At 34.0% G+C, this 17076-nt stretch overlaps 2 protein-coding genes across 3 annotated transcripts in view; one reads left to right on the top strand and one right to left on the bottom strand.

The window, feature by feature from the left end:
* Positions 1-17076, bottom strand: part of COG5 (component of oligomeric golgi complex 5) — a 373883-nt gene that overhangs the window by 271265 nt on the left and 85542 nt on the right. The window lies entirely within an intron of this gene.
* Positions 10903-14034, top strand: GPR22 (G protein-coupled receptor 22). The gene is made up of 2 exons (XM_004439290.3): positions 10903-10982; positions 12708-14034. Exons 1-2 carry the CDS (start codon positions 10903-10905, stop codon positions 14032-14034), a joined length of 1407 nt encoding a protein of 468 aa, XP_004439347.1.

Here is a 17076-nt window from a genome sequence, read left to right as displayed (position 1 = left end):
ACAGAGATTGGATTGGTGGTTACCAGAGGGGAAGGAGGGAGGGAGGAGGGCAAAATGGATGATTAGGAACGTGTGTTGGTAATGGATTGTAATTAGTCTTTGGGTGGTGAATATAATATAATCTACACACTAATTGAAATATAATGATGTACACCTGAAATTTACATAATGTTATAAACCAATGTTACTGCAAAGAAAAAAAAAGAAGTTGGAACATTTTGGAAGAGATAAGCAGGGGGATGTTTAATCATACATGTTTTACTTGGATTTAAAACAATTTAGAACATTATTTCAATACTGTAACAATATAGGAAAATGTTCATATATTTTCTTCAAGTATAAAATATATATTGCCAAATAATATATATAATATGACCCCCACTTTTGTTTTTTAAAAGACATACATGAAATACAAAAAAACTCTGGAAAGATAAAAAAAAGAAAAAGACTAATATCCCTCATGGGCATACAAGCAAAATACTCAAGAACATAAAAGCAAAATAATTGCAAATAAAATAATGCAATATCTAAAAGGGTAATCCACCATGAACAAGTAGGGTCATGAAATTAATCTATTATCATGGTAAATAGCTGCCAGGAAAGTCCAGGTTACAGGGCAACCAACCAACCCAAACTCTAAGGAAAGACCGGTGCCTTGAAGGACATATAGGACATGAGCACTTGAGTACCAGAGGAAGACAATACTGGTCACCAGTAAGAACAATTCAGCTAAAATTGTCAATAAGTTGCTAAAGGCTGAGTGTGTGCTAGCAAGAAAATATAGAACCCAAGGAGGTGACAAACACAAAGGGAAAGCATACCCATGCACAGATTCTTCTTCACAGACCTCACTAGGCATGCACAACAAAAGACAAGGTGCACACAAACACAGACTAGGTGCAGACTGAGAAGCCTGAGAAAGGATACTTTGTGGTGCAGACTTGGGGGAAGAGAACAGCAGCCACTGACAGAAAGGCATGAAGTCCAGCCTGAATCCTTTTTCCCATCTGTAATCCAGGGGGAAAAAAACCTAACAACTCTGAGGGAAGCACAACAAACCCTATCACTCTCTGGACACTGCTGAAAACCCATTAGAGCCAGGGGAAGGAAACCACAAAAAACTCTATACTCCTGGAGGAGGAAAAGAAATTTACCCTATAGGTGGAAGCGGGGGAAGAACATTGAGAAGTCCCCTTTCCCGAAACCCAGGACACAGTGGTTGCCCAGTCTATTATGGTGGATATGGTGGATAATACAATAATGGATCCAGGTGGAATGGCAGCAATCTGGGAAATACAGGCTTGAGTGACCCAAAACTGTCAGACTGGCAGCTGCAATTTGTTTCCATAGTTTGCAGCCCAGAGAGACATGTTTTTAATCTGTCTATGGTCGAAGTGGCACACCTGAAGGCTAAACTATTGGGAACAGCCCAAGGATCAGTAAAAATATAACAATGTTAATCAAGGGGAGTAGTGGTCAGACCTACGAGAATGGAGTGGAGTGATCACATCCACTGTTTTCCGTAGCTGGCACTGAAGTTGAACTGCTACAGCAGCACAATATCCCTCATGGGCATACAAGCAAAATACTCAAGAACATAAAAGCAAAATAATTGCAAATAAAATAATGCAATACCTTGGCTGAACCATCAGTGAACCAGGCCCAGGTATTTACCAGAACTTCTGTGAATCGAGGGTCCCGCTGAGCCAATGGCTTTGCTTAGGTGGTGGAATGAGAGGTAAAGTTTTCCCCAAAAGGGGTCACTTCCATCCCTTCATGCAAAACCAAGATGACACTAAGGTCAGGCTGGCTGCAGCCCTGAACAAACCATTTTCATTTGATGAACGAAGCCTTTCCTTGTTAGTCGTCGATTCTGAGTTAACCTACCCCAAAATGGTGACACTGGGCCAGAAGGTCACAAGGCATCTATGGGTCAGGTATTTCATTTTAACAAGACTTGAGCAGTAGGCCTTTTCAAAAGAGGTGCACTTGGTAGTTGGGTCAGGCAGGTGGCACTGCTGAACTAAGAAATGGCCTGGGTACTTTGGCAGCCATGAAGTCGTTAACTAAAGCCATGATTTTTTCTTTCCTCGTGGGATGATACATTGTGCTGGATCACCAGGGAGGGGACGTGCAGCAGCCCATGAATGGAAGAATCTCCTGTGAACTTATAAGCATTCACAGTATAAGCACGTAAAAAACGTCAATACCAAATATACATTCGGCAGAGGAAGCCAGAACAGTACACTGAACAGGCCCAGAGGCTCCACCCACACTTTTGCTTTTCTTGAATTTGAGTATTTTCCTCCTTGCAGGAACACAGACCAAGAAATTTAACACACACACACAAGGGACTATAGCCATAGCTGCCAGGAGACTACATTATTTTCTGACCAGGAGCATAGGGAGTACAGGGTAGTGGAGGAGGCTAGCCTGCAGAGGAGTGCGGAGGTGGTGGGAGGCTTTTCTTCTGCTTGGCTCCTCAGCCCAGGGTTGGGGCTGCTTCCTTTCTCATACCTCCGAGCTTCGCCAAGTGCCTGGGCCTAGGGGCCCTTAATTTGCCCTTGTGCACACTGCTACAGCTCCACTCTGCAGTCTTCAGTGCCTTCAGCCTCCCTTGCTGAACAGAGCTATAAAAGTTTGAATTCCTCCCCCTCCTTGAGGGTCTCAGTCATACTTGGCTTTTACCTTAAGCAGCTAAGGCTAGAGCAGAGGGGGAGAGAGGAATCAGAGGGCACAGAGGGAAAGAGTAGCTCTGCACCAATAAGCAAGACTGCATTTATATTCACTTTCAAGTGTCTGCCTACTTGGACTCAACAAACTTATAATGTATTCAGTCTACCCAAAGCTCTGCATCCTACCCAAAGCTTCTGTAGTCTATACAGAAGTCGAAATATAATGATGTACCCTTGAAATTTATATAATGTTATAAACCAATGTTACCTCAATAAAAACAAAACAAAGCAAAAAAGCTCTGTATCCTCATTGCTGACACCTTTTATTTTAGCTCTGGAGAGCCCTTGATTCAGCAGCTACAGCCATACCGCCTTTGCCTAGGGCCCAGAGGCTTGCTGCCTCATTGATGTAATAACATTCTTTCCTCCTCCAGCCTAGAGTGAGCAACAACCAAAGCACCATTGGGGCAGCTTCATTTAATTCTACCTCTCACTGCTCAGCCTCTAAAAACTAATTAACAGATAAGTCTTTAGGGGATCTACTAGCCCACCACTTAAACAAGAGCATTTGCTACCAGATCTCATATCCCCTAAACTCTTGTTTTTTCCCTTGCAGAAAGCCATGTTTCTGTCAACACCAAGTCCTTGTTGCCAAAATTGTCAAAAACTGTGAAAGGTCTAGGATTTTACCCTACTTGTAAGCTATGAAGCTAGCCTGTTTCTGTTATGGATGCCAGCAAAGTCACAGGATGCCTGGGTCAGAGGCAAAGGACTTTATTACCCATGACGCAGCAGCAGTAGGAGGATCATGTCAGTGCCAGTTCACCTTCCCCTCCAAGCCCCCTGGTAGAGGGGCCTAGGTGGAAACTCTGTATACAGTGGTTTGCATCATGGCCAAAGAACAGTGAGCTTGGAAAATCTACCATTTTTATGGTTAAGCAGAAGCAAGTCTGCTCTTTGTCTGGGGAGTCATTATTGCATCCCTCAAGGTTGCTAGCTTCAAACACAACCCAGAGAAATGGACTAAGGTAAAGAACAGTTAGGTGTTTGCATTCTTGGCATACCCAGCAATACCCAGCATGCCCTAGGACATTTAGGGATGCTCAGGTCCTGTGGCAGATTGCTTCTCGCAACACACTCCTATCAAATCTAATACCAGAGGTCCTAGGCAGTACAATAAGGCAAGAAAAGAAACAAAAGTCACACATAGTTCAAGAAGTAAACTGTCTCTATTTGCAGACAACATTAATTGTCTATATAGAAAATATCATGGAATTCACAAGACTAATATACGAGTTTAGTAAAGTTGCAGGATATGAGGTCAATATACAAAAGCAATTGTATTTCTATATACTAAAAATAAACAATTAGAATTTTGTTTTAAAAATTAGGTGTTACATCAATAGCACTAAAGAAATGAAATAATGAGGTACAAATCTAACAAAATATGTGCAGGATCTATAAGCTAAATACTATAAAACACTGATAAATCAAAGAAGACCTAAAAATAATAGAGATGCTGTGTCCAGAAATTGGAAGACTCAATATTGTTAAGATGTCAAATTCTCCCCAAATTGATCCATAAATCCTCCGCAAGATCAATCAAAATCACAGCAGAACTTTTTGTAGATAGTATTATTCCTAAATGGTGACTAGAAGGTAGCAGTAACTGAAGATATATTGCTTTATTTTGGTACCATAAAGTCACCAGTGAGCATAGCTGATAACTATTCTTAGTAAACTCTTAAAATGCATCCATTTTCCCAAATGGATGCTCCAAGTAGTACCATGGAAATTACTGAGTCTATAGTGGAACTCGACCTTTCTTTGGCTCTACATACAAAGAATGGCAGCCTTCTTACAAAAGCATTATGTGTCTAACTAATTTCAATAATAGACTACTAGCTCATAGACAGCCATTCAGCTACATCTCCCACCAGAACACAGGACTCATAACAGAACAGAGGATTTGCCACAGCTTTGTTAAATACATAATCTAGTTCATCAACTGACTTGAATTCAGGACACAGAAATCAATTTGATTCTGCATAATAACCTACAATAGGAGAATTACGCAAAGAAAATGAAGCAACAGAAAAAAAGAGAAATCAACATGGAAAAATTACAAACATGACTGTGTGATTCTTTGATGAAAATATAAGAGAAAAATATCAACAAAATCCATAATATTTAAGGACACAAACTGGAATATAGAGCAGTCAAAACGACCAGAAAATTGGGGGCAGGGATGGTAATAATTAGGACAAGGCCCCAAAGACAATGTGCCAACAGCAGGATAACAAATGGAGATTAAAAGTAGTAATAGTCACAGGGTCCAAAATCTAGGTTTGGATGAGAAAATGGGAAGAAATATATTTATTTATTTTTTATAATATATGTGATGCTGGCAAATGACCTACAAATACATAGTGTGAAAAACAAACGTCAAAAATTTTAAATACCCAACTTAGGTGAGGTAGATAAGGATGAGGAAGAATACTTTGTGGAGTTTTTCTGTTATAGTATATAATTCTGATCCATGTACTTTATCCAATTATAATCAGTTTTCAATTATTCACTTATATAGATAACGAATCACCAATATTATTGACTCTCTACTGCTTTGGCTACCCCCCACGTGATGGAGGTTTCAGCAGATGGTTCATTTCTATTTTTCTGATAAAACATTTGTTGTGAAAGAAGTTTCAAGTTGAGAAGCCAAATGAAATTTCTGCATTGGCTGTAAACCGAAATATCCATTCTTGGGGCCGGCCCTGTGGCGTGGTGGTCGAGCGCTCATGCTCCGCTGCTGGCAGCCTGGGTTCGGATCCCAAGCACGCACCGATGCACTGCTTGTCAGGCCATGCTGTGGCAGCCTCCCATATAAAGTGGAGGAAGATGGGCGCGGATGTTAGCCCAGGGCCAGTCTTCCTCAGCAAAGAAAAGAGGAGGATTGGCATGGATGTTAGTTCAGGGCTGATCTTCCTCACAAAAAAAATAAAAAAGCATTTTGAAATATCATTCTTCCTTGGGCTCCAGTATCAGAAAGAGTTGGAAGTTAGCTATGTTAAGTACTCACTGAAAAAGCACCCTTGAAGCAAGACAATTTAAAAAATGATTTTTCAGCAATTAGAAACTGTTTTTGCAGACAGTTTCAAAGCACTTTCAGTTGTGGTTAATCCCAATATTTCACAAAGCTGAATTTTTTTTACTTACAAATTCACAATCATCAAAAATGTAGCATCAGAACTAGACATAAGCTGGATAAGAATGATCTGATATGAACAGTACAATGTAAATGTGAATAATAAATTACTCTCCTACACCCACAGTTGTCCAAACTTAAGAAAGCAAATGTATAAAATTAAAAATCAAAGACTCCTATATCAGAAATTTTAGGAATTAAAATTCCTATGCAATCAAAACATTAATAACCAAAAAAAACATAACTAGTGAAAAAAGATTTTAATAGAGCTATTTGGGGGTTAGATTCATATCTGTTATTTAATTATCATTAGGAAAGTTAAACTGCTCTCCCAGGCTACTGACTAACTAATAATTAATCTATTTTAGAACATATAAAATTTGATTTTAAATCACCAATTGTAGCATTTTTCACAATTAGTATCCTATATGAATACATAATGTATTAAATGCACAAGTGTGAAAATGTGTTACTATGAAAATAAGATCTTTGTGAATTTTGACATATGTAATTTGATATTAACTTTTTTCATGAAAATAATATATTCTCAATCCAGTGGTTTAGATATTTTCATCTTTGTGAAAAACAAAGGAAGTTAGAATTATCCTGGTAAGAAATCAGAGAACCTTGTAATCACCAAAAGAATTGGTGGTTTTCAAAAACAAAACCATATAAACATTGTATGCAATTAAAAATAAATGTTGTTTGCAATATCTAATGTATCTTTAACCACAAGTCACTTGCACAGGGAAGAAAGAGCAACGTCCAGACCTGAGTTTTTTGCTGCCATTATTTCTTACAGAGATCCCTGAATTTGTTTTTTCAAAATAGTCTGAATATAACTTGGAAATACTGTTTCAGAGAGATTTAAACAAAGCACAAAAATATATTTCAACAAAAAGAATCAAAGCTATAATGTGATCCAGAGTATGCTTGACTTGCCAAAAGTCATATAACTAATAAACAGTGACTGAACCCAGATCATCCAATTCTAAGTCCTAAGTACCTTCAGAATTTTCCAGAGAGAGAGGGGGCCAACAATAGGTAGAGGGGGTTTGCAGAGTTCTATCACTGGCTCTGCTACTAACTTACCTAGACTTTTTCAAGTCATTAAACTTCTCTGTGCCTTGCTTTCCTATACTTCATGGGGATATTTTTAAGATAAATATAAGAAAACAGTTGAACTCTTTGGCAGAAAAGCACTATATGCACTTCAGTATGTTAATAATTTCTTGTTCCCACCGCCAAGTTTCAACTGATGCTAATATCTTTTCTCTAGTTTTAGTTTTAAGCTTAAAATAATACTGTGTGTGTGTGTGTGTGTGTTTCTGTGTGCGTGCGCACGCGTGCACCCGTGCTATCTTTCAACATGGCTGGCATTCTAACAAGATCCTTTTCTCCAGCATTCAAAATGCATGAAAAGTAGCACAACATTTTAATTTTTAGCATTACCAAAGCCTTGCCACCCAAAGCTGTGCAGAAAATTTTAGAAATTCACAACAAAATTTTCCACCACATTACTCTCAACTTCTAAAGAAATGCAATTCAAAACTCATATACTACTCAGCTAGCCCCCTGTGAAGTTTAACACTACCAGAAGATTATAAAAATGTATACTGCTTTTCAAAATTATAAAAGAATAATTCCAATTACAAATTAAGAACTTAGCATACATTTTAAAAAGTGAAGATCACTAATATTCCTAAAATAATAGAAATAGGTGATGATCAATATTCTAGTAACAGTCATTGCAATACGTCTTCTATTTTGTCAACAGATATAGAATCCAGCCACTTCATATGCTCAAGTCTAGAAACATTCTCCTCAATATTGAGAACAGAAAATTATCTAGGTAACCAAAGTTACTAGAAATTTAATTTTAAAGCAATATTTTAAGTTAATTACTTATACCATTACTTTCATTCTTTCAACAGCATATCTATCTTAACATTATTTAGTTTTATAACTTACGAAGACATGTAACTTCCTTTTTCCTTTACCAATATATTTACCCAATAACATTAGCACATAGTTACATATAATATTTAAGGAATGGCAATCCACTAAAAATGCCCAGGTTAAAAATAGAAATAGCCAGTTCAAATAAAACATTATGACAAACGGTCAGTATATATCTACTGAATAAAAGGTTTACCAAAGGTGAAGACTGAGTAGTAACCTCGTAATGCACATGATTAAATCTTTATACACTGAGACTATGCTAATAGCAACGAAATTTTTAAAAAACATTTTAGGGTATAATCACCTTAGATAAATCTGATTAATATTTCGAATGAATGAATATGTGAATGAATGAATATTGCACTCAGAACAGCGTTTAACACCTTGAGTTGTTCACAACAATTTGAAATACACAGAGAAGATGACTTGAATACAAACAAACTAGTTGAAATTCAATGTGGTTCACAGTAAAGATGCAGTGGCTTTCTATCTGTAGAACAAAGACTCTCAACCAAAAACATATATACCACGAAAATATTCTCAAGTGCAATTATCCAGGCTTTAAAAAGAATATGTAATTTTTTCTTGATCCCCTCCACCTCCCTGCATTTTTTAATGTTTAGCATAAGTGAACAGCAAACCAGAATACAATATACATTCTTAAAAGAGTAATTTACTCATATTCTATTTAAGAGCAACATACAACCACTTATAAATATAGCATTTTTAAAAAGCACCCTTATATAAAACAGTGAGGGGAAAAAAATCCCTGCTGTACATATGAAGCACAGTTTAAGCCCAATACAACTGACCAATCAAAATTAGTGAATGCACTGCATCTCTCTGCAGTGGAACGAAGCGACAAGGTAGGCTGTCATTCTGCAAAAGCTGCCCAGAACAGACTTTGCTCTGAAAAGCAGTGCCGTTCCTTTTTAGAAAGACTGAATCTAAATGTTGTCTCTGGAGACAAGAAGCCTTCAGTATGTTAAATTACTTTCATTACGTATTTTCAGATTCTTATTGATTCCACAGTAGGAAGAGTGAGAGACTGCAGCAGGCTCTAAGCAGCACTACATGTTCCATACATTAGCAGTACTGCTGAAACAATGGCACAGTACAGACACATATTTTCATTAAGGTCTTTTTCGAAGAGATGTTTATGACCCTCTTCCCCCCGTCCTCTACTAACAAGTGAACAAAATGAATCCATCAAAACTGGAAACGCTTCAACTACATCAAGAATTTATCAAATCTTTAGTGGAGGTAAGATGTGTTCCTTATTATAGTATCCAGCTGCTTGTGAACCTGCATAGTGGGGTAAAATTACTTTGAAAAATTTCAGCCTAAATTTTAAGAGTTTATTTGCTTAATTCTACTATTGCTAAACATGTATTTTTAGATCTATTTCTTTTAAGACATGATATATTTTAAATGTAATATTTTGGGATGTAACGTTAAATACAAAGAATATTCTTTGTTGATTCACTATGAAGACATCAGCTTTTAAGTCACTTCAGACATACTAAATATTCTTAATGTCATCAGTACAGTTTTTCTCAAGTGTTCAAATAATGCTTGTATTTCTTAAAAGAATCAGGTTTATAATTTAGCTATTATTTATTACTCAATTTCAGGTTAAGTTTATTACTGGGCATGTTCACTGAAAATTATTTAATTTGCAGTTACATTTTGCATTACCTTGTACATTTTAACTACATGAATATCTATGAAAATTTATATCTTATCATGGAATCTGTTTTAATCAGTTAAAATTCAAACCATGTGCTAATAAGCAAGCTACAGTATTTTACAGAAGGAAATATTGTTAAATTTATCATAAAGAGGGAATGACAGTATGTTTAGTGTATGCTAATTGCTCATAATCTCTGAAAATACAGGTTAGCTCCTAAAATGAGAGCAGAAATTAGTTTTATAAATGCAGCTTTTCTTTCATGATTATGTTTGTAATGTTAACTCTGGTATTAAATAACATAATATTTACAATTTTTGCTCAGAAAAGAGAATATTTTATTTAAAGAAACCCTTAAATTTATATATAAGCTCTGGCTTTAATAATGCAGTTTGCTTACTGTGCATGGTGTTAAAATAAACAAAACCAAAGTAACTTTCAATTAATTGGAAATTATTAGGAACCCTATTTCTTAACCATTTTTTTTTTTCTTTTTCACAAGGGCCCACAGCAACTAATTCAGTATTTACAACTGAAAATATGAAGAATGCATCTGACTGAGCATCTCCCTAGCTGTCTGAACCACAAACTGCAGGATATTTTTGTAACACATGATTTTAAGACATTAAGGAGTTAAAACCAGAGAATATAGGTCTAAATTACTGCTGGGATATAACACATCGACAGTAATCATCCTAAGAAGATGCTATATGAAATAGCCACAAAAAAAGAAAAACAATATAACTGTAAAAGCCTGAAAACAAAATGGTGAGCATTTTTAAAGGAGGAGTTTATACTTTAACATCCCAGAATCGTGGAGCCACTGATTCTTGAAGAAACAATGAAACAAGGATTGCCAAAAGGAGAATGCTATACATTACCAGCAAGCTAAACGGAGCTTTAGCAAGTATTTTCTGCACTAAATATTCAGATATTCGTATCAATTGATATTATTAAAGGATTTTTCCATCTGAGTTTTATGACCAATTATGTATCCTGTTCTAATGAGAACAAACCAGATTAAATACCAGATGGCTTTTATCAAAAGAACGTGGACCGGATTTATAATATAAAGCAAGTTATGTGATCAAGAAATCATTTCAAACTAATGAGGACTGCTATAGAAACAGACAGATTTGTAACAAAAGGATGTCTAAATATATTTTGGAAGCTAGAAACCTTATGTTTCCTCTTTTGTTATCATTATGTTCTGGAAAATAAAGAGACACCATCATACAAGCCCTCAAAGGGAAATATAATTCTTATCATTTGAGGAAGTTTCTGTTGGTCGTGACTTTTTAAGACAAAACAAACACAAATATTTCGTACTGGTCTTTAGAAATCCATCAGCCAACTAAATCTTACAATTCATGCAGTTGAAGTATTGGAGAGAAACTGAAAGAATTCCTACAAGACATGAAATAAAACACAGCTACTTCACTGTTGTCAGGTAAAAATTCATGTCCAAATCTGTCAATGACATCATGTATCAATTTGTGAAAAACTATAGCGAGCCAAAAGGCTCATAAGGCAACAGCAAACAGGTAGGTCAGAAGATGCATGCACCCCACCACACTGTTTAACATTTACAAAAGAAAACAAGCTTGCTCTAGAGGAGATGCATTTTTCTTAATTATCGTCTAACTTGACATTTCTGCTTTATTTAATTATAAATCTAACTGATGTGAAAAAGACCTGATGTTTAATCTGTCAGTTCAGAAAATCTGGCACACTTAAAATTTTCCAATTTATAGGATTTCAATGTTAGCGAAGATCTTCACTTACTCGAATATATGCCTGTAGTAATACTCTATGCCAAGTTCGAAAGAAATTAATAATGTTATCATTTGTTTCTGAAATATTACTCTTAAAACAATATGCATAAATAAAATTATATTCTAAAACTTGTCAAAGGTTACATCATGTGAAAGGTTAATATGAACTTTGAAAATTAGTAGCTTTTACAATTTATGTTTGATTACTACTTTGCAGTCAAAATGCTGTACTTGAAATGTGAAATATAGTTGGTTGTATGATTTTATATTTTAACTGAGTACACTGATTACTGACATTTTAGCCCAGAAAATCAGACATTATTTTTATAAATTACTCTAAACCTCTCTATATTAAAATACAGATTTGCATGAATTAGCAAGAGTTTGGTTTTTTTTTAATTTTCCTCAAAATTATATACAGTGGGTGATTTATACAAAAGGTTTCACAAGGAATGTATAACTTTAAAATATTCCTCAGAAAATAGGCTTCAGATACTCCTTTTCCCTAAAATTACATTTTTTACTAAAAATTATTTAAACAAATAAAATCAACTGATATATTATTTTAAACCACTTCAAAAATGGCTATTTAATATGATACTAAATTTCAATTTTCTCCTTCCACAAGATAAGAGAGGGTGTGGTCACAAAATAAATCATTCATAGGAGTGATCAGTGCTCTTTTACCAAACTTTGTTACTTTAACATGATGTCCTTTTTCTTCCAGTTTTTATAACATAAGTTTGCTCATTATAAAGTTCACTGAGCATTTTCACTGCAAAATATGAAATATTTATCATTTCTCTACTTCTGTGGGAAATAACTCCAAATATCCCCAAGCACACTGCTGACTTCTAAATACAAATTTCACCAAGAACATGTACAAAATGGTTTAAAACAAACTAACACTCTGTGCTATTTATCATTTTAAATGAACACTTGTCCTGTTCATTTGAAATCTCAGGGGAATAATTACACCTACACTAATTATGCTACAACAAATTAAAATAGCATTTATTTCCCACCTATTCACAACATTTTAAAATGAAATCTTAAAATAAAAATTAGTTTTGCATACTTGGTAGTTTTATTATACAAAAAATATACTGAATGTCAATAAGCTTGAAAACAGATAAGGAAAACCTTTTTTAGCCCTTCAAATAATTTTGAACTATATAGGAGTAATGCCTATATAGTTATTTCTTCAACGGGAGAGCCTAATTTCCTTTTACATCAAAACAATGCAAGCTTGACGTTTCCTAATTCTACATTTTCCATTAACAGTTTACAAACTTAAAAATTAACGAAGTACACAATAAAAAGATTTTTTACAAAGAATACGTTTTATACATCATTTAAATTGCCAAATATCAAATAGTTTATTCTATTTCACTTTCTAGGGAAAAAGCCAACTGCTCCAAAAGAATGTGTTTTTCTCTCATTCTGGAAATCAACATGCAGTCTGAATCTAACATTACAGTGCAAGATGACATTGATGACATCAACACCAATATGTACCAACCACTATCATATCCATTAAGCTTTCAAGTGTCTCTCACCGGATTTCTTATGTTAGAAATTGTGTTGGGACTTGGCAGCAACCTCACCGTGTTGGTACTTTACTGCATGAAATCCAACTTAATCAACTCTGTCAGTAACATTATTACAATGAATCTTCACGTACTTGATGTAATAATTTGTGTGGGATGTATTCCTCTAACTATAGTTATCCTTCTGCTTTCACTGGAGAGTAACACTGCTCTCATCTGCTGTTTCCATGAGGCCTGTGTATCTTTTGCAAGTGTCTCAACAGCAATCAACGTCTTTGCTATCACTTTGGACAGATATGACATCTCTGTAAAACCTGCAAACCGAATTCTGACAATGGGCAGAGCTGTAATGCTAATGATATCCATTTGGATTTTTTCATTTTTCTCTTTCCTGATTCCCTTTATTGAGGTAAATTTTTTCAGTCTTCAAAGTGGAAATACATGGGAGAACAAGACACTTTTGTGTGTCAGTACAAATGAATACTACACTGAACTGGGAATGTATTATCATCTGCTAGTACAGATCCCAATATTCTTTTTCACTGTCATAGTAATGTTAATCACATACACCAAAATACTTCAGGCTCTTAATATTCGAATAGGCACAAGATTTTCAACAGGGCAGAAGAAGAAAGCAAGAAAGAAAAAGACAATTTCTCTAACCACGCAACATGAGACTACAGACATGTCACAAAGCAGTGGTGGGAGAAATGTAGTCTTTGGTGTAAGAACTTCAGTCTCTGTAATAATTGCCCTCCGGCGAGCTGTGAAACGACACCGTGAACGACGAGAAAGGCAAAAAAGAGTCTTCAGAATGTCTTTATTGATTATTTCTACATTTCTTCTCTGCTGGACACCAATTTCTGTTTTAAATACCACCATTTTATGTTTAGGCCCAAGTGACCTTTTAGTAAAATTAAGGTTGTGTTTTCTAGTCATGGCTTATGGAACAACTATATTCCACCCTCTATTATATGCATTCACTAGACAAAAATTTCAAAAGGTCTTGAAAAGTAAAATGAAAAAGCGAGTTGTTTCCATAGTGGAAGCTGACCCCATGCCTAATAATGCCGTAATACACAACTCTTGGATAGATCCTAAGAGAAATAAAAAAATTACCTTTGAAGATAGTGAAATAAGAGAAAAATGTTTAGTACCTCAGGTTGTCACAGACTAGGAGAATGTCTAAGTTTCACCAAACTCACATTCAGAAGTTTTAAATTTAAACTGTAAAAAATAAAATTACTGCCAAATATAAGAAAAAACATTTTAAGTATTGGTTATGTTGTAAATTTTCAATGTAAATGTCAAGATTAGATTAGGTCATATATATTCTCTTTCTTCATTACTTAATGTATTTGTTGCATGGCAGTTTGTTAAAGTAACATCATATGTATATTTTGTCAATATTATGTCCATCAGAAGATACTCATGTAAGTCATGTTTTCTAAAGAATAAATACATAGCCTTAAAACAGTGTACAACTTTAAAATGTAACTGACACAGGAATCCTTGCTGTTTTTTTTTTTATAAAGTGTATTGTTTCTAAGCCACAAATTATAGATAGATATATTTATATGATGACAACCGGAATAGCATTTTGACATAAGAACTAAAATTATGGGCTACAAACAATCCAAATAATTCAGGATTTTCTGTACAATTATGTCATGTTTTCTGGCATAGTCTACTTGCTATAATATTTAATGCATCAAAAATAATGAACTATGTATGAAACTTTATCCTTTTTTGAATGTAGAAAATTGTAGGATTAACCAGGATTTTAAAATTCAAGAACCAAAAAAACAAACAACTCCGTATATGCACACCAAGATAGGAAAACTTTGAAATTCAAGTCTGTTATGAAAAAGAGATTGATTTTCTACTATCAAGGGCACTATGCCTATAATATACAAATGAACTGACAATAAAAGGAAGGAAGAAAACTAAAGCACCAGCCTCTTTCTTCCTTCCCCACTTTGCTTGAGTCTAAGCCTAATGCTCTGGACTAATACTGTATAGTGGTACAAACCAGTGCATTAAAATAAACTGACTTGCTAACATTTTTCAAACTGGCTTTTTTGTATAATAGAAGTTAACTATTAAAATCTGAATACAAGGAAGAAAAAAGACCTTATATCATTGTAGAAAAGCTTAACAAAGCCAACTACTGCTATGTATTTTAGAGACGTAGCAACTTTAGAAAAACTGAATTTACACAATGTTTCTACACTATCATTGCTCGCAAATGTTTCAAAATACAGTAGTTCTATTTCCACCTTGAAAATCATTAAAGCGGCAATAAATCTTATCAATTTTTTTTACTCTACATCACTTAACTTTAAGCATTTTGTCTCCAATCCTCAATTCATGTTTAAAAACTATGAATTTAGTAATCCTAACTATAGATATCAGCTTTGGGAATCTCATATTAATCAAATATTTTCCAATTGTTATGATCTAATAATCTACCAATGAGTGCTAATTATCACTGTATCAGAACAATAGCAATAAGTTAAAGTAGGCAAATACTACCCTATAACTGGGTTAACTGGACAATTTTTATTCTTTTTTTTTAACACCATATTCACTAAATCAAGTAGCAACTCATTTTTAAATAAAAAACTTTTTGTGTCAAACAATTCAATAATATAACAGTTTTATGTAAATAAATGAGATTCATCCAATCTAGTTTACTGAATACCCTAATCCTTGGGGAAATGAGCACCATGCAATAGCTTGAATTCACTGAGTTTACATGGCAAATTTAATAGTGGTTTATTTCTGACAACAATATTAACATAATGTCAAATCTTGGCAAAGGCACCGTTTCCTTCTGACTTACTTTCCACTCCTTTATGGAATTAAAGAAATGCTTCCCTTTGACAAAATGTACCATAAGCAAGACATTTTTTGAAACCCTGAAGAGAAATTAAGACTTCATAGATAAAGATATTAAAAAACTTTTCATTCAATAAATATATTTGGCACAAAATATCTCCTAACATATTAAAAATTATTTTAAACTAATTTTATACTTGGCCTTCTGAGCATAAATTAAAATTTTAATATTTAGTTTTATAAGCTAATAAAAATTAGACTATTTTTAGAGTTTTCATATTAAGAGAAAACCCTTTGTGTTTTAAATATTTTTAATCTTCAAGTCTATAAAGCATGCCAAAGAACTCAGTTAAAAAACGTTTTTCTAATATATTTACCTAAACTGCTTTCATGATCTCTTGTTCTCTGTAATAAGAAATCTAACAAAACAAGAACTAAATGGCAAATATTATAATATTGCCCTATAAACTGTTATTATTTCTACAGTTGAAATGGGAACAATTAACAAACACTTTTGCTTATCTGTAATGATCTTTCATATAAAATGTACCAACTGATTTATAATAAAGAAAATTCATTCTTACCAGAGAACTTCTAATAGCTTTTTAATAAGTTAAATAGTACGTAATATGTAAGTTTAGCTTTTAAAAACAAGTCACAAACGTTTGCAATTACTGACCTCAGCTTAAATGAGAGAATGAAAAGCTTAGACCAGTTTTTTAAATTAAATGTTTGTTCTATGAAAAGGTGAATTTTTTTTTCCTCATGATGACCTTCACCATAACATGTAAATTTTTCACTTTATTTCAAATAATTTTACAAAAATAGGATTAATGCTAATTTTTCATGTTAGAATGAAAATTTTAAATGCAAAGGTAAGCTCAATATGAAATCCTTCTTAAAATTATATGTTTCTACCCATATGCCACAAATCACAGACATAGATATCAATTTCTATATAGTTAACTGGGTTAATCCTTCAAAACTATAGAAATAAGAACTATTATTTTAAAAACTAATCAAAGATGAACTCAAGTTATGGAACTGTTATTTTATCTTTTGTTTTGTTTGCTAATTTAAGGAAGTTATTATTCTACCAACTTGTACCCAACAGATGTTCAACCTATTACAAAAATTAAATTATTTACCATTATGCTTTTAAAAAATGCTCTTCATAATGATTCTGTATTTCTCAGCCATAGTAAGTCAATTTTTAGGTATGTGTCTATTTTTTAATCCCCCAAATAAAATTACAGCAAAATCTCAGTTCTCTGGGCATTAAATATCAAACTCCTCAATTAACTGAGATTACATTTAAAGGTGAAAATCTAAAAGTATAAGAAAACAGGTGCTTAGTAGGTCTTTATTCAACATGGTA

The sequence above is a fragment of the Ceratotherium simum genome, chromosome 1 (assembly GCF_057802395.1).
Source record: "Ceratotherium simum simum isolate JZ-2026a chromosome 1, ASM5780239v1, whole genome shotgun sequence".
In the NCBI taxonomy this organism is placed as follows: Eukaryota; Metazoa; Chordata; class Mammalia; order Perissodactyla; family Rhinocerotidae; genus Ceratotherium; species Ceratotherium simum.
This window is presented reverse-complemented; position numbering and strand designations above follow the sequence as displayed.